The sequence below is a fragment of the Embiotoca jacksoni genome, unplaced genomic scaffold, assembly GCF_022577435.1.
Source record: "Embiotoca jacksoni isolate LCO1_2020_lvr unplaced genomic scaffold, fEmbJac1.0.p SCAF_113, whole genome shotgun sequence".
Taxonomy (NCBI): domain Eukaryota; kingdom Metazoa; phylum Chordata; class Actinopteri; family Embiotocidae; genus Embiotoca; species Embiotoca jacksoni.
In genome coordinates this window covers 133,965-152,445 of record NW_027185245.1, presented here as the reverse complement: position 1 = coordinate 152,445, position 18,481 = coordinate 133,965, and the positions used below count along the sequence as shown (strand labels likewise).

Here is an 18,481-nt window from a genome sequence, read left to right as displayed (position 1 = left end):
GGATCGCACGCTGAGAGTATGGCAGGTTTCAGCCGAGTTCGCTGAGCTTGCCCTCACGTTCATCCACACAGACTGCGTCTAAATACAAGTGTTGTCACTGATGTCTGTCCCTCTCTCCTGAGACATGGACGCCATCATTTTGCAGCTGAGGTCGTTTGTCCACCAGCGGCTGTACGCGGCAGCAGAAGAGATCCTCGGAGAGGTGGAGAAAACCATAACATCAGCGTACCAAGCCGAAGTTAGTCGAGCTGGAGAGCAGGGTGAAAGTCTTCGACACCAGCTGGACCTCTTGCAAAATAAATCAGGTTTGTGATGATGCTTTTAATGTGTTGGACGGTGGCTGAGAAGTACCTGGAGCCTTACCTTGATGGTGCTCCCTGCTCACGCGTGCGCACACAATCCCCTACCAAGCTGTGGGGAGCTCTGCTGCTGTAGTAGTAGAACTATTTTTTAAATACTTTATAGAAAGAAGTGAGGAGCAATTTTCCAGAAACTGTCAAAAAAAAAAAAAAAGGAGCTAACACCTATGTAGATTTTGATTCATATTGCATATCCAGAATTTAAAGTTACTCCCATTTTCATTGAAAATGAAACATTACGCCGTTGGGTAACTGAATATTTATTTTGCAGCTCCACAACTTCCACTGACCGACAGCAACATGGAGCATGAAGAAGAACGTGACACCCCACTGCTGCCGGACAACCAAGAACCCTTAACATCAGTGGAGTTTAACTTCAGCCAGAGTCCTGAGGTCCAAGGACTCTCTGAATCCAGCACAGATCTGGACTATAAAAACTGGAGCTACTGCACGAGTGAAACAGATTTTAAGATGGAACAGGAGATAAAAGTGGAGCAGGAGAACTTTGGAGATGAGAGTCAAACACCTGAGAATGTTTTCCCTTCTGAAATTGTAAAAAGTGAGCAAGAGCAGCCAGAGAAACGAGAACCTTGTGAAATGCTGCCGGTTTATTCAGATTGCTCTGCAGCGGGGGAGGAGATTCTCGGAGAAGTGGAGAAAACCATAAGGTTTTGCTTGTACGAAGCCCACGGTCAGCTCGCTATAGAAAATTTAGAAAAGCCGGCCAGTCCTCATCAAACACGAAACACTCTGCATCAGATACTGGGCTTGTTTCTTGGTAAGTCTACTTTTACTATCTTGTGTGAGAAGAAGTTGAAGTGCACGTTATTTTAAAGAATAGTCACTCGTCCAGTCTCCCTAGTGACCTGGTCTAGGTCAGACTCTTTCCTTGAACTACCACCATTTTGAACTACTGTTTTAAAATGAAAACATGTTGGTGGACGTAGCCTTCGACCCTTGTCGCCTTGTGTCTGTGGTGGAAATGCACTTCGAGGAAGGAAGAGGTCCTCGACAGGTTCTTATTCTGTGGGGCACATTTCTGTAGTGAAAACACAGAAATCAGCAGATACTGTGTACAGTACCCATTACAAAAACTGTTAATTTATGTAAATATATTACCTTATAACTAGGAGAGGAAGATGTGGCGCTAAAATAATATCAAAATATTTCAGGGTACTTCTGCTATAACGATACTCTTGACAATAAAACACTGGAAAATAATTTATTATGATTTAAGAGCATATAATTGTGATGAAATAGGTTGTTTTGCTTTATGTGTCCGAACGAACATTACATTTTCCTTCACATATTCAGTAATAGCCAACATATTTTTGTAGCTCATTGCTCATCTAATCTTCTGTAACCAAACCACCTCCCCACTCGACTGATGTCACTCCCCGTTTTGGAACTAACTCCTCCATCATGGCGACTTCAGACTTGCCGTGTGTGAGTAACGCATGTCCCAATATTATCGTGAACGATACAACATAACTCCGACTTAAAGGGTCCCACATTTAAGACTTTTCCGCAGTTTTAATTTTAGCTTTGATTTCCATCAGAAGATATTTTAGTATAACATCTTGTTTCTCAAGCTTCTCTCTGGAGCATTTTTGTGTCCATGTCTTCGAGGCACATTGATATCAATGACCGTCTCTTCTGATTGGCGCATTATTTCTCTGAGTGACACTCCCCAAGGCCAACCACAGGTTTTCTTCGGCCTTGTGCGACCGCTGTGTTTGCCTCCTCATAAAACGTTGGGGAGCGAGCCGTGCTGAGGTCAGACATATGACACGAGTGACATCACAAACGGCTTATTAAAACACAGTTACTAAATACGGGCGGTGAGCTTTTTTTCCGTGGACTGAGGTTTTTTTTGACACTTTGACAGTATTTATAGAGCATCTAAACCTGCTTTTACATGACATTACATTTAACAATCATCCAAAGTGTTGGATATTGTCTTCCTGTTAAACAACTCATTTACTGATTGACTCATTGTTCCAGCGCTAGTACAAAGTCACGTATTAAGTCAAATTTGCCTCCACTTCTGTTGCTACAGAACCTCCACTGAGCAGCAGTGCTGTCACTGGAGAGCAGGTGCTGCAGGAGACCTCAACACAACCCTCAATACAAGAAGAGTCTAACTTCGGGAGTGAGGTGGAGGTCCCGGCTCCCTTTAAATCCAGTGCAGTTAATAATGGGAACTACTTTACCGACATGAAGATGATGGAGATAAAAGAGGAGCAGGATGAGAGTCAAACACGGCAGGTGATTGCTCCTTCTCCTGAAGAAGATCCGCCGGAGACACCAGTGTCTTATGAATCACATGCAGCTTCTACAGACTACTCTGTGACTCAGAGTGAAAACAATGACAGCGATAACGAGCGGGTGCCGAGTGAAGGAGCACAAATGAAAACGAGTACGCAGACAAATGAGACTGTATTGAATCCTCTGAGTGATTCTGGAATCGCTGCAAACAAACACTTTGTTTATGATGTTTGTGGCAAGAAGTTTGCCAACCTTGGTTTTCTGCAATCACACGGCAAGATTAAAGAATTTAAATGTCAAGACTGTGGAAAAATTTTCTTACGGAAACAGAATCTCAATTTGCACAAGAGGATTCATTCAGGGGAGAAACCGTATCACTGTGATGTCTGTGGAAAAGCATTCACTCAGAGGCAGAACCTGACGGTTCATAAAAGATCACACACGGGAGAGAGACCTTTCAGCTGTGATCTGTGTGGGAGGCCCTTTCAGACTCGTGGTCACCTCAAAACACACATGAAAAGGTTTTCAGGAGAAAAACCTTACTCCTGTGACATGTGCGGGGCATTTTTTTGCCTGAACAGACTGCTGATTCAACACAAAATGGCACACAGAGCAGGAATCCTGGAAAAACCCTTCACAACTTCATGAGAGTGCCGTGGACTAGACCTTCAACGCTGGATGTACAGTCACACAAAGACTACTTTTAATTGAGTCAAGCTTTAACTGGAGGCTCCAAACCAGTTTATTGTTCTTTATTTGTGATCCAAACCCATTCCACATACAGTAGATCATCCTATCGAGTCAAATAAAACAGCCCAGTGAGATGTGCACATAGATTATTTTTTTATATCTAAGATTGTAAATGGCCTTAATCATGGTCCAGCCTTCTTAAATGGATTGTTCTTTATTATGGTTGTCGTAAAAAAGTGATCGATTTTTCAGTGGCTTTTTCAAAAACTGCTATGAAATTTGTAAAGTTTTATGAGAGTTTTTCTCAGTAAAATTAAAAGAATTGGTGAAAATTGCAAGTCTACCTAATGAGGTAAAAATCATATATAATCACCTCCTGTGATAATAAGCGTATTACACATCACAGAAAATAGCTGGAAATATTTTAGTTTCTTTATTGTTGTAACTTAAAGGAAAAATAGGCTCAAATTTTCAAAAAGATTCCTGACTCATAAAAGTGACAGCTTTAGAAAACAACCACTTACTGCAGTATAGAATACATGCAATACATGGGCTATATAGTGTTTTAAATGATCTTAAATGAAAATCAAATCAGCACATAATGTATGCACAAATAGTGCCAAACTGCAAAATACAACTGTATGGGTTTGTTAAATTGCAAGAGTTTTCTCTTGCAATTTAACACATACTGAATAATTACTGATGCAGGGAAGTGCGACAATTGGTGATACCCGGTCACTTCCTGTTTTGTTGTTTTTCCCAGTCAACCGGCATGTGGTTTGTTTTGATGACGACAGGTTGAAGAGCCTTGCTGACTAGATGAGATGCTATTCTTTTTCATTAAGCATTTTTGTTTAGAAAGATGTACGTTGTGTCGTAGTGCCTTCCGCAGAGCTTCTGCTAAGTGTCTTTATTGCAGAGATATTGCGGGAATTTTGCAAAATTGCAAGTCCCGAATTTGTATTTATTTTTGTGATCATAAAATTCTGGCGATAATTTGTTTTGTGTAAGGCCAAGTGTACATTTTTTTAATATTTCACATTAAGGGAAAAAGACTTAGCTCTCTACTAGATATTGTCATTAATAAGGTAAGTAATGGACTATTAAATGTTGAATTTCATTGCTTGAATATGAACAGTATTTCATTTTCAGATGTGTATGACTCAATATTTTAGAATTGTGGAACACCAATTGAGGACCACATGTCTGGAGTGCTGTATGGTGACAATGTTAAAAAAAAAAAAAAGGTCATATTTTGTATTTGTTTCTCTTTGTAGTTCTTACATTTGTTTACCAATAAAACTTTTGAGAACCTTCAATTAAAGAGTTGGGCCATCATTGAGCCAGGGATGCTGCGAACATTAAAGAATAGTTCTAGTAATTTCAGATGAGGTTCATTATGTTGTTTATGTTTAACCTGCACAATACCTCAAGAGATCAGCTGCACTCACTCAGCAATATAAAAGGTTTTCTCCTGTATGATGACAGCATTTTCATAAAATGAAAGTTGACTCAATAGAAATTCAGTTGAGTTCCTTCACATTTAGAGCATAGCAAGGGAAGAAAAATTTGTTCTTCTGTAGTTTTTCCAACAGATGGCAGCAGACACACCAAAGTCATTTTTCACGAGTCTGAAGGGTTCAGGATGACCACAGCTGCCTCCATCATTAGCTGATACTGAAAGTCCTTTACTTCACATCCATTAACATGTATGTAACAACACTGTTACACACCTTACCACCTTCACACTAGCACCAGTCTTCAATTAGCCATCATGCTTTGGGACCCCTAATGTCAACAGTATTAAAGTAAATACTGGAGGACTCACGTGACTGAAACAGAGAAAATGGTTTATCCGTCTAGATCTGGATTACTTGTAATGGCATCAACCTCTTTAATGTAACACTAACTCGTTTTTTATCATTTGCTCTACAGGACACCTAGCACAGTGTATTAGTCTTATGTGAGAGTTGATATTTGAAACCCAAATAATAGAAACTATCAAGCTAAAATACAACTTCATCAATCTTTGTATTTAAGAATTGAAATCATGCTGGTACATTATAAAGCTAACATTTTTTGGGTTTCTTGGAATTCAAGCATATAAGCATGTTAATAACATTTTCCATGTTTGAAAGTCAGGTTATTTCCTCCATTCGATGGAGGACACAAACTAAGTACCTATATTTTCCTAAGTTTAAGTATAATTTTGAAGTAGTACTTTACTTGAGTGTTTTCGTTGAATTCTACTTTATACTTCCTCTCCACTACACACTGATGCTTCAGTATCAATAATCTAATGTGAGTGAATGGGACCAAACTGGAACTTTTACTTTAATACTTTAACCTTAATGTAGTGCTAATACTTCTGTGCTTAGGATTTTTCATGCAGGGCTTTTAGTCTACTTGGTATGGAGTATTTTTAGATTGCCATATTATACTTTTATTAAAGTAAATCAGAATATTTCTTCCACGCCTGCTTCCCTGCTGCTTTAATGGTCCTGGTTGAAAAGAGCAGGAAGCAAAAGCAATCACACTATTTATTCCTTTTTATTCTGGTACAATTGATCTTAATATGATAATAATCAAGTTATTTAGAGAACGTTAAGTGTTAATGAAGCGACACATCATGTTGATCCCTCAAGAAATGAGTAACATTTGAAAATAATTCAATGAGACTACATTTCCGTACCCTATACTTATCTCAGGTTTGAGTAGGTTATTTGCCAACAGTCTGTAAAAAATATTCCTATTTTTAAAACCGAGGCTTTTGAACAGTAGCCCTGACCTGACTTTTCCAGGTCATGAAATTACATAAGTCTGCGTAGAGGACTGCGGTGTCGGATGGGGGAGTGGAGCTCAGTCTGTATTTTGACGCTGAGCGCGCAGAGCAAAGAGGAGGAGTCGCTCCGTCAACTGTTGGCCTCTCAGATCTTAATCTGGATTAGAGTTTGGTCCAGTCTGCAACCAGGACACCAGTAATCACATTATTCTGTGGTTGTTGGATAGATGCCTTCTGACACGGGGAGAGGAAGCGGCGATGTCAAACGGTGGCGAGGTTACTGGCGCGTTTATCTCAAAGCGTAATTCTTGTTTAAAAGAAGCGATTCATATTTTTTAAGGAGTTTTTTTTGCACCGAAAACGGGATATAATTTAAAAACAGTTGAATTAAATTTTGCCGCCAGCGGTCGGTGGATGGCGTGCATCTCTGTGTGCAGCACACCACACTCTGCAGCATCCAGACTGATCACTGCAGCCTGCGCTTGAAGCACATTTCTGCAAAAACCGATGCCTTCGTTACTCTGAATCTCACCCAATCTCTGCTATTGATATCACAGATGTTTGAATCTGGTCAAACATGCCAGATTCAGGTAAGTACTGCTTCTTCTTTTTTTTTTTTGCACTTGCTGATTGCACCAAATACTCGGTTAAAGTGCATCAGTCCGTGTCGTTTCAAAAAATCTGACTTGAGAAATGTTCTACAGGTGAAGACAGAAAGATCTCAGACTGACAATTTGGTGTAGTTTGAGATGTTTTACCTCATGGGCAAAAAAGTTAAAGAACAATAAAGGGGGCTTTTTTGAGTGCTGGGAAGATGGTAAACAAACTCTGAAGATATCATCTTAAGGACTTGCTTAAATGTAGTTCAGCTCTATTAACACTGACCATGTGATCCCCAGACAAGCACACAGCCCAGTGCCAAATGTGTCAGTCATCAGGGTTAATAGTTTGAGGATTGTGCACAGGCATGCCATGGAAATAAACATCCTGCCCTTGTGTCTCTCTCTGTGTGTGTGTGTGTGTGTGTGTGTGTGTGTGTGTGTGTGTGTGTGTGTGTGTGAGAGAGAGAGAGAGAGAGAGAGAGAGATGCCAGGTTGCAGGGACAGTCCTGACATGATCCCAGACAAATAGGTTGTCATAAATGTCCTCTTACACAGAAAATAAATAACATTTTGTCTCCTTTTTTTTGTATCCAATTGTGCTCTTTAATCCGGGATTGAAAGCCCAAGAGGAGGACAGAGCAGGAAATACATGATATTTTGAAAGAATTCAAAACCGTGATGACATAAGGGATGAAAGTAGGACTTTGTTTTGTTGCATTCATTTGTCCCTCTCCATTTTAATCCATTTTAACTGATATTGTCTATAGCATAGCCATAGCAAGCAAATGCACAGGATTTGAGAGGAATGTCACTTTCCCCTGTGCCAGTTTTAGCCTTAAAATAAAGCTGACAGTTTGTCAGGAACCTTGCGTTTTGTTTAGGTCTCTAACTCCTCCAGTCATTAAAATGTCTGGTATAGGCAGCAATATCGCTAGCACACTTGTTAATTTTTTCCTTTATATAATGACCAGAAGTCATTTGTGGTGTTTCAACCAGCCATTTAGTTTTGTCTGGTATTATTAACCCACAACTTTCTCATGTAAAGCCTTGTACTTACACATGAATATCAAAAACGATGTCTCCTAGAGCTGAAGCATGTATGGAATTAATTGTTTAGCTGACTGACATAAATTATTCTGCAACTGTTTTGATAAGCCACTAATCATTTTGGTAATATTATACATAATACCCAACATTCTTTGTGTCTTTTCAAATGTGAGCATTTATCATTTTTATTCATTGTATATGATTGTAAAGTACTTCTCTCTGGGTTTTGCACCATTGGTTAACCCAAACAAGACACTTAAAAACTATACTCTGCTTTTTCCCTTTTTTTTTGTGCTATTTTCTGACATGTCATAGATGATAAATCAATTACCAGTGGAGAACATAATCAGCAAACTACTCAACAATGACATGTCCCAGTCCGAATGTGACTTTTTAGCATCGAAACGCTGTTTGAAAGTGTCAGTATTAAGTACGCTTTATTTGGATCAGATTGCACCCCTGTTTTCTGTCGATTATTTGTCTCCTACACTTTCACTGTGACTAACAGAAGGGTCTATTTTTACAGAGCCTAGTATGGAGCAAGTGTTTTAACCAATTTAAATTCTTCCATTACTAAATGTCCACTTCCAACGGACAAACATAGAGGTCCAGGCTTGTCCAGGCCTGTGTCAGTCCTCTGATGGTTACATTTCCCCCACTTACTTGTGCAGAAATTCATCCACAGTCGTGACTGGAAAGCTGCCAAACCCCTGCTGACTCCCATCTTCTACCGAGCAGTAAAGGTTTTCCTCTCCCTGTCAGCATGAACTGATCCAAATTGACTCCCAAGTATAAATTGATCAGGGTAATGCAGGGCTGTCTGGAGCAGCTTAAGCACTGGTGGAGCGGCACTTTTGATTAATTAGATTTGACAAACAGCCCAGCAGGTTGGTGCAAAAATTAATATCAATCTGTACGAACAGTGTGCAGAGCAGTGGAGCGATAAGGTTGGAGCCAAAAGCAGGTTAAATCATGTGAGCAACTTGGTAATAAATTGCTTTCAGACCCTGAAAATAGTTTTTTATCCAGGTTAACGACAAACATTTTTTATTCATTCAGGTCAATGACAAAAAAGTTCTTCCTTCTAGTTCTTCCTAATATTTGTCAGTTTGTTTATGCTGCGCTTCTCTGTCAGTGTAAACACTTTGTATTGTTACCATTCATGACCCCACATTATTTTCGTATGTGAGAGCTAGCACAAGTGAATGACATGCGTAGCCAAAAATGTATCAGAAAGTGTGTTTTAAAATGTAATTTGTGCACCAAATGTCATAATTTCCTGTCATAGAGGCTTCTTACATAGTGAGGTTTTATACAGCGAGGATTACAGGTAATCCATTCCTGTCCGGATCATTCAGAAGCTGTTTTGATTATTGATTAATTAAGCCGTGCAGTCTGTCTAACATGATACATGACTGTAAGGTGCGGTCAGGCTTGTTATAGATCTATATGCTCTGAAAGCCCTGATTTTCTGAGGGAGTATCTGTTATGCTTTTGAAGGCCTAATGGATAGCAGTTGAAAAAAAAAAGCTTGTTTTCTCTGTAACATTAACGACATAGAGAAGCTTTAGCCTTGCGTATTCTAAGAGGAGATCAAGGACTGATTCATAATTACATTTTTATTACATGTTGCTCACAATGTGTGAATGTGAAAAATAAATAAGAAAGTAATTAAAAACCAGGTTGTAAGTCTTGGTTTCAAAATAAGATCTGAGTGTTTGGAGTGATTGAAGCTGTAGAAACAATAAAGTGACAGCATGTGTTCACTTTGATTATCACACTAGCAGATGCAATCGCAGTTGTTTTCGCTTCAGTCACAGCGTTGGTAGACATGACTTTCAAAAGGGTAAGCTTGTGACTCAAGAGTTACTGTTTTAACTTCTAGAACCACTTGGGAGAATTTTGGCAGAAGATGTGAACAGTCTCCAGTGTCTGCAGGCAAGGTGGCAATTAAACTGTACAAACCACAAGAAGTGGGGACTGTTGTTGTAATGGGCATCTTTCAGGGTTCCCTAAATTAAGATTAATGTGTCCAGTTGGTATGAAACCGATCAAGATTAATGGACTGGATCATTGCATCTGATTTGGGATGAGCTGTGACAATGTGATAATGACTCCTTTCCAGAAACAAAGCACTCATCCACTCCTGCCCTATCTCAGACTAAGGCTTTATGCAAATTGGCAGCACACGAGTGAAACATAGTTCCCTGTGCGTCTGCAAAGGAGCAGTTAAAGACCAAGCAGAAGGTGCAGAGGGGATTAGAAAGAAAGGCCAAGCAGTGACAGGGGCGAGAGAATTACAAGGTTTTGAAGAAGGGAAACAGAGGATGGAAGCTGAAGGAAGGTCAGAGCATCAGAGGCTTGATGTTAAATGTTTTGCCCGCATTAAAAGTAATGTTGTTTCTATTGATTTAGTGACGGTACTAAAATAACTACATTTTAATGTATTGTTTTGTTTCTCACTGCGGTTTTAGGGTTCAACATGATGGACTACACACTACCTGACAAGGATGTTCAAGGTCTACATGCAGTTACAGAGTCCTCAGTCAGCCCCAGTCGTTTGATCAGATTCTCCTCTTAGCCCCTGGTTGACGGAAATCATGGAGGAGAGCAGGCTCATCTTCAGCCTGGACCGCCATGACGAAGGTCCCTCCGTGGCCTTTTCCAAAGACAAACCACAAACCCGGGATAGTCAGCCTGACCTCAGTTTGGGGATCAATCTGGACCTGAGCCACGGACACCGCTCCCAGCCCCCCTTCCTGCCTCACTCCCCCTCATCCCCGGGCTCTTTAGCTGATCTGTCAGCATCATCAGCAGACCTGCTCGTCACCACCAGCCTCGTCAAATCCTCCTCCACAGACCTAGAGCCGAGGGAGAGCGGCTCCCTACGAGGCAAACCTCTCCTCAGCCTGGTCAAGTCCCTGAGCACCGAGATCTCCCGCCGCGTTGAGCCCGAGGTCAACCTCTCCAAGTCGGACTCCAAGCTGCATTTGCATCCGCGGAAGCAGTTTACACATCCAAAGCTTTCAGAGGCCAGGCCTGAGGCACGGGAGCTGAAAGAGAATGACGACTGGGTATACCCTTCTTCCACAGGCAGCGTGTCTCCCACTGAACCCCGGGGCAGTTCACTGATCGCTGAGCTGGAGGACACACGGAGGAAGTTCTCGGAGGCCATGCAGGATCCCCTGAGCATGCTGAGTAAGATCATGGGGGATGAAAGCTCTGGAAGCCCCAAGCAGGGCAGAACGTCTGGTGCAGGAGACTCACCGGCCTCCCCGAGCAGCTATGGAAGAGATTGGAGCAGTGAAGATTCTGACCTAAAGTGCCGGAGGAGGACGGACATCGAGCACAGGGGGGTGTGTGACTCCCCTCTCGGAAGACTCCAAAAAGATTCACTGATAAAACCCTCCATCTCCACAGAGCTCCACATCCACAGAAGAGACAGCCATTTAGAAATCTGCTCCTACGGGGATGTGATTCAGGTGGTGGAGCTCCAGAACAGATCCAGAGGGACACATCCCAGAACTTACCCCCAGTCTCGAGTCACGGTGCCGGGCTCATCGCTGCCTCTTTACTGGCTAATCCCTGTGGGTCTTCTAGCTTATGGTTTCTTTGTACTGCCCCTTTCTCCCTATGTGACAGTTCTGTCTGTGGGGGTTGCATGTGGATTTGTATTGGGCTTGGTGGTGGTGTTCTTGTTCGCCCCGCGACGTCCAGCTGCCAGATGCAACCAGGACTTTCGTGGCAAATCCAGTACCATGAACATGGATCTGTTGGATGGAAAGTTCATAGATCCAGAAATCTTACAGGTAATAAATGAGTAGAAATTGATGTGCTGCACTTGCTACTTTGTGTCTGTTTTAATCAAATGTCACCACTAGATCTCTGTGCAGTATGCAATTGTTGCAGAGAGCAAGAGGTGTGCTGTTTTTCTGCAATAATATTAACATGCCATAAGTTCTAGTTTCAAATATTCTAATTGGCATCCACATTCTTGAAAAACATGGAAAATGATGGCTCTCACTCTGAGCTGATCTATGCTGGCAGCATAGCTACAGATGGCCGTGTTGGTTGGACCACCATTTGTTCATGACGAAACATCTGCAAATCTAATACAATTCCCATCAGCCTCAGCTGTAGTTTGTGCTAATTTGCAAATGTTAGCGTATAGTAAAATGGTGGTGTTGGTTTATATTATCCCTGTTAAACATTAGCACGTTAGCATTGCCATCGTGAACGTGTTATCATGCTGACATGAGCATTTAACTCGTGTACAGCCTTTCACAGCCATCAGTGTGGTTGTACACGGTTAAGTCTTGCTCTATATGCAGAGAAACCTCTGCAGCTGCTCTAAAGTACATCCTGTTAGCGATTTGGCTAGATGCAAATAAGCTTCAAGCTCTGATGTGGATTTTGCAGGAAGAGAGATCAATACAACAAACAAGAGCAGCCATGTGAGGCACTGGCCAGCACCAAAGAAAGATATTGCTATTAGTGGTGCTTAATGGATTAGTTTTGAGGTAATTGCTGTATAAAGAAAAACTGCCTTCGTGCACAGCAGGCTCAGCATCAAAGAGAGGGTCATTTTGATAATAGCTTTCTCAAAGCACTTCTTGACAGCTGTGCTGAGAGAGTCGGTCAGGCTGTCACAATAAAAGCAGTTTGCCAGAGCAAATAAGGCGAAGCTTAGGAGGATAGAGGAGGTACTAACTGCAGGCTGTTTAGACACTTCCACAGTGTTAAATGAGATAGATATATTCATCCATGGCTCATGTTTCCCCTCCTGCTGAGCTGTATCGTACACCACTCACCTGGATGTTAACACTTACACCCAAACACAGACTCACTACTGTCAATATAGTTAAATTCTAAGAAGAAAATGCGAGACTGTTTTGGCTGCATTTGGATTTATCTCGCTTATTATTTAATTTCAGGGCTGGATGAACGAGACCCACAGCTACAACCCCGAGACTTTCCACCCCTCCATCACACACTCTGTCTATGTCACCCTGGAGGGCAGCCGGCTGCGTCTGGCATACCCACGTGCAAACATCCCCCGGTGGGCGGCTTTCAAAGAGACACCCCATGACGCTGTGTTTCTGCATTCACAAACTTACCAGCTGGCTAACTGCAAGGTCAGTGCAGTCGCAAAAAAAAATAAAGCTCTTATTTCTTTTTCCCAGGCGAGCAGGCATGTCCCTGAGAGAGGCAGAAAAAGGAGAGAGCCAGGGTGACCTCTCACCTGAACCCTCCGCTGTCATCTCTCTGCACCCACTTTGTCATTTAACACGGAGGTGAAAGACCAGAAGGATTACGACTGAAGTGGTGATACACTGAATGAACTTGACCCCTCCTCTATCCCATTGTCACACCGAGGCCGGCTACAGTAGCTTCCAATATTGTAACAATAAAGTGAACACCCAGTCCGATCAATGTGGAAATGGCAGTGCAGTGGTACTGAACTGTCAATACAATTTATGCCAGCTCTTTTGAACGTCATGTACGATGCAAAAACAAAATGACTCGTTCTCTCTGTCATTCCTTAATGCAACCTTTTACCCCAGGTGTCTTTGGTGCCTCCTGGTTTGGCCCGTAAGAGGGTGTGGAACAAGAAGTACCCCATCTGCATCACTCTGGCTGAGGGGGAGGTAGGGGAGGAGAGCCTTGGCGAAGGGCAGGAGGGGGAAGAGAGGGCAGAGAAAGACACAATCTTCGACCACCAGCTTCCTGTCACCCTCTACCTGTTTGGCCGCACAGGAAGAGAAAAGGAGGAGTGGTTCCAGCACTTCCTGTCTGCCTCCAGGGCTGGAGCCCCGAGCAGTGTGAGCGGGGAGGAGAACGAAGGTAAGAAGATGTTGTTTTGAGTGGGAATACTCTTTGTAGACCTCCTTGTGTTAAACAGATAGTAGCTGTTACCTTGATACTGAGAAGTAATCAGTGTAATAAATGCAGAATGTTAGTATTTCTGTCCTTCTTCCTGTTATATTTACCAACTTTCTACTTCCTGACTTTATGTCTATCACATTTTAGAAACCCTAGGTGGTGGAGAGGCTGTTAAGGAAAGCACAGAGGAGCTGCCCGACTTGCCAATGAAAACAAGAACGCTATTGGACTACAGCACCTACATGATTCAACTGATTGGCTCAGAGAGTCTCAGTCCCACCCTCAGCCCCTGCCACAGTGACCAGGGAAGCCCAACAACTAGCAAGAAGGTCAATAATCAACACTGTAATACATCTTTAGATCTGGCATCACACCTCACTGAAGGGGATGTCAACTTTAAATTTGACACCATTATTTCTCTTTCCATTTTCAATTTGAGCTGATATCACAGTGTTGTTTCAGCTCTATTTATGCTCTGCATGCCCTGCTAATTCTCTACACAACTCCCATTGATCAGCACTTGTCAATATCAGCTTCTGTTCCATTGTTCTGCCCTGCGCTGAGACCAGCCTTGTCCAGAATGCTGGCTCAGCTGAACACATCCTTTCTGACTAGACCAAATGTCAATGTTCACAAATATCAGGTATCACCTGGCTGGAAGAATATTAATAGTAACTGACCGCTGCATCTGCAGCATATCTGACTGTGCTGCTAATCCTGGCTTGGTATGTTTGGGATAGGCACCATACGGAGAGACAGTCTGTCCAGGGTGTTTAGAAGAGATGGTGCAGAATCAGCATGAGAGTTCGTGAAAGTTGGGCTTGATTAGAGAAAGCAATTTGTGTCTTGCATCATAATCCCATCAAGTCATGTAATCTCTAAAAAATACTTGTTCAAATATATATGACTCTACTGTTTCTGCAGACTCACACTGAAGAGCATGGCTCTGAAAATGGAACTGATCCTGATGCAGGTACTGGACCAGAGGGATGCTCTGCGGAGGGCCAGCCCACCTGGGTAAACTCCCTGGTGGGCAGGATCTTCTGGGACTTTCTCCGTGAGAAATACTGGACCGACCAGGTGGCACACAAGATCCAGAAGAAACTCAGCAAAATCAAGGCGAGTGTGGATGAGAATGTGTGTGGATTTTGAGGTTGTATTGTCCTTCAGATGATTCACTAAATAATTTATAGCAAACACAATTTATTATTCAAGATTTATCAGATACTGAAGTTCTGCAATAACAAAACAATAATTTATGAACTGGTGTTTTTCATAATGCTCTTCACATCCATCTTCATATTCACACCATCACCATCAGCTTCCGTAGTGTCACAATAACGAATGACATGGCTCCTTTAAGAGCTGGTAACGGTGAGTAAACTGTAGGACAAAGCTCTACAAACTGAGTCTGTGGATGGAACAATACAAACATCAGAGCTGGTTTGTGCACAAGGTCAAAAGACACAACATTGTCCACATCAACACTGCTGCCCTCCTGTCCTCCTCTGTGCGTAGATGAGCACTGAAGGCACCGCAGCCTCTCATTACTCACTTCCTGCGCTGCTCTTTGACACACACCATCCTTTTTACTCTCCTTCACACACACACACACACACATTCTCACACACTGCAGGTTTCTCTGCTCATTTGTTCGAGGTAATGAGCTTCCTCTGTGGGTGTCTCTATTTTACACAGATTAAAGTTGAAGGTTTTTATTACTGACATGATTGCACTGTGTTTACCAATAAAAGGCTCAATTTGTTGTTATTATAGTTGCCATACTTCATGAATGAGCTGACCTTGGCTGATCTAGACATGGGCACCTGCCTTCCCCAGGTCCTGAGCACATCCAAACCCACACTGGACTCCAGAGGTATGGTTGTATTTATATGCCTCTATATGCCGCTTAGATCCAGTTGTTTTATTTACATGGGGAGCAGTCACACGCAAGGTTTACTCAACTGTGTCTACTCATATCTGTCAGTCACACTCCTGCTTTCAGGTCAGGTCATGATCTCATTTGTTTCATTACAGAGTTTGTCATATCCGTCCTTAAAAGCTTTCCATTGTCTCTTACTGAGGCGATTAGCAATCCTCTTAGCTTGGCCTAAGCTCCACCAACAATAACTTGCCAAAGCTATCCTCCGTCAGTCCAATATCCCTTCTGCAACAACACTGTGCCAGACCAGCTCAACAAGAGGTTTTAGCTCAGCCCCTGAACCAAACTCAGGGTTTAGATCAGCATTTATTAATACATATCCTACTGCTCGCTGTTAGCTGTTAGCTTCTCCTTTCTTTCTACTGAACTCCCTCCGCCCCTTTATCTCCAAGGCCTGTGGCTGGAGCTGGAGGTGGTGTACACCGGCTGCCTCCAGATGACCCTAGAGACCAAGATGGACCTGTGTAAGTTGGGTAAAGAGGCAGAGGACGAGGCTCATAGCATTCCAGAGACCCAACAAGTGGGGTGAGGCCCTTTTTAGTTTCACGTTCCTCTGTGGATAAAGAGACACAAGCTTGTATTGGAGTAGAAATGTGTTTGCTATTTGCAGTAATATGTACAACTGATGTGTTTTTCAGCTCTAAGCCAAGGCTGTGTATACTGGCTGATAGTGACGAAGAGTCGTCCAGCGCAGGGTCGTCTGACGAAGAGGAAGTTTTGCCATCTGAGCCGCAGGGGTCTCAGGGAGATAAGAGCACTGTGGGAGCATCTGATGTGTAAATGAACAACTTAATTGGCATTTTCTATTCTATATATTATATTTTCTATGATAAATATGTCATCGATCATCCTGTTAGTGATGTGATGAAACAGCTGATGTTTATAATTTGGACTTGTCCAACACAGGTGTAACTAATGCTGTTAATTCCTGAACCACCGCAATCATGTTAGTTAAAGATGCTTTACTGTAAAGTTTACAGTCAGAACTCCTTTTTGTATTGTCTGGGCCACGGGTTAACATCCGTTTTTATTTTCTGTTTTTTTTGAGAATGAAAAGAAATGTACAGCTAATGTGCCTGATGTCATGTCAATAACATCAAACACAGCTCTTTGAAAGTTTCTCCAGTTACTGGTCACATCTGATGTTACATCACTCATAGGAACACAAAGAACATGCCTGGAAGTTTTATACGTGTGAAAACCAAGGTCTCTCTCAACTGATTTTCAGCAGAAGTATTTCAACTGTCATTGTGAAGGTGTGATGATTTGAGTCTCTATACTTTTTCCAAGTGTACAAAACTGGATGAAACATAATGACCATGCATTTTTACATCTAAACATAATGTATTTTTTTCTTGAACTAGTCTTACATCTGTGAGAACTGGGCATGTAAAGAATTTTAACCAGGGTTGTAGTCACCATACGCTCAATTAACACAGTCCACCATTCGAAATTACAGTGTTTAAAAAAATAACTCACTGCCAGTAACAGCTTGATTTGCAAGCGACAGGCATCTATAATACACGTGATCCCTTGTCCTTGTCCTCCACAGGCACAGTGGAGGCAGCACAAGCAGGAAAATCCTCAGATTTGTGGATAAGATAGCAAAATCTAAATACTTCCAGAAGGCCACAGAGAATGAGTACATCAAGAAGAAGATAGCTGAGGTCTCCAACATGCCGCTGATGCTCAGCGTTGAGGTCCTGGAGCTCTCTGGTACTTTGGCCATCAACATCCCTCCTCCCCCTACAGATAGGATATGGTACAGACCTCCCTTGCTTTCTTTGGTTTTTAATTTCACGCCACTTCTGTCCATGAATTCAGTGCTAATGGAACAGCTTTTTTTCTTCAATTATCTGTTTGTTTTTTTTCTTCACTACCACTCGTTCTCTCTCAGGTACAGTTTCCGGGTGCCTCCTAGGTTAGACCTCCATGTGCGTCCCATGCTGGGGGAGCGAGAGGTCACCTTCACCCATGTCACCGAGTGGATCGAGAAGAAACTGCAGTGCGAGTTCCAGGTCAGTCCACCTGTTTTTCCATATCGCACAGGCATGATGCTCTTGCTCTGAGATGAATAATTCATATATACATACTTTGACAGAGGAGAGGAGTATTGAAAGTGCCATTTTGTATAATTTGAGTGAGATATTACTTTTAATCGTTGCACTAAATAAGTTTTGTTGTCCTTTGCTTTTTAACAGAAAGTATTTGTCATGCCCAACATGGACGATCTATATCTTCCCCTGATGACATCTGGCCTGGAAAACCCGCCTCCCTCCCACCAGTCCTCAATCCATTCCTCATCCCAACAGTCCTCCATGGAGTCTCAGGAGTACTTGTCAGAGTAGTGCCCCCTTGAGGCCACAGATGGGATTGTATTGATGCAAAATAGCCATTTCACAGCTATTATCCTGAATCTCTAAAGAATTCTGCTGCTGCTGCAGCTGGGTACTGGCCTGGTGTTTGTCCTGAGTGTGGACACTTTAACCCTTTGTAGGACAGATGCCTCCTGACGCAACGCTGCACTCAGCAGTGACTTAAAGACTGTGAGAGTGGTGCTCCACCCCCCTACTGTGAAGTTCGATACTTACAGCAGAACTTTTTTTAAATGCTGAAATACTGAAGATGCAAGACTGCAAAACTGCAAAAAAAAATAATGTGAAGTTGATGTCCACTCCGTTTAAGAGAATGCTGTTGGAACAATCTATCCGTCCATTTTTTAATCCGCTGTGCAGGGTTAAAGAAATCAGAAGCTGCAAAACATGGAGATGATAGTATGATGAGCAGTCACATCTGTTCAACGAGTCTCCCATGGTGCATGTTATTTCTGAACTGTGTAAATAACCACATGGATTTTCAGTGGAGAAATAAAACTTGTTTAAAACTTTAAACGTGTTGAATGTAATCT

The 18,481-nt window shown here is 42.3% G+C and overlaps 2 protein-coding genes across 2 annotated transcripts; both read left to right on the top strand.

Annotated features, from left to right (window-relative positions):
* Positions 1-4,630, top strand: LOC138194759 (oocyte zinc finger protein XlCOF29). The gene is made up of 3 exons (XM_069143724.1): positions 1-305; positions 631-1,137; positions 2,419-4,630. The coding sequence occupies exons 1-3, from the start codon at positions 125-127 to the stop codon at positions 3,273-3,275; spliced, it is 1,545 nt and encodes a 514-aa protein (XP_068999825.1). The 5' UTR covers positions 1-124; the 3' UTR covers positions 3,276-4,630.
* Positions 4,631-6,238: 1,608 nt separating this feature from the next.
* On the top strand, positions 6,239-18,434 carry LOC138194754 (testis-expressed protein 2-like). Its single transcript, XM_069143720.1, has 12 exons — positions 6,239-6,689; positions 10,223-11,557; positions 12,683-12,883; positions 13,313-13,592; positions 13,779-13,960; positions 14,556-14,750; positions 15,408-15,507; positions 15,966-16,098; positions 16,212-16,349; positions 17,126-17,335; positions 17,471-17,591; positions 17,775-18,434. Exons 2-12 carry the CDS (start codon positions 10,349-10,351, stop codon positions 17,919-17,921), a joined length of 2,916 nt encoding a protein of 971 aa, XP_068999821.1. The 5' UTR covers positions 6,239-6,689; positions 10,223-10,348; the 3' UTR covers positions 17,922-18,434.
* The last annotated feature ends 47 nt before the right edge of the window (positions 18,435-18,481 follow it).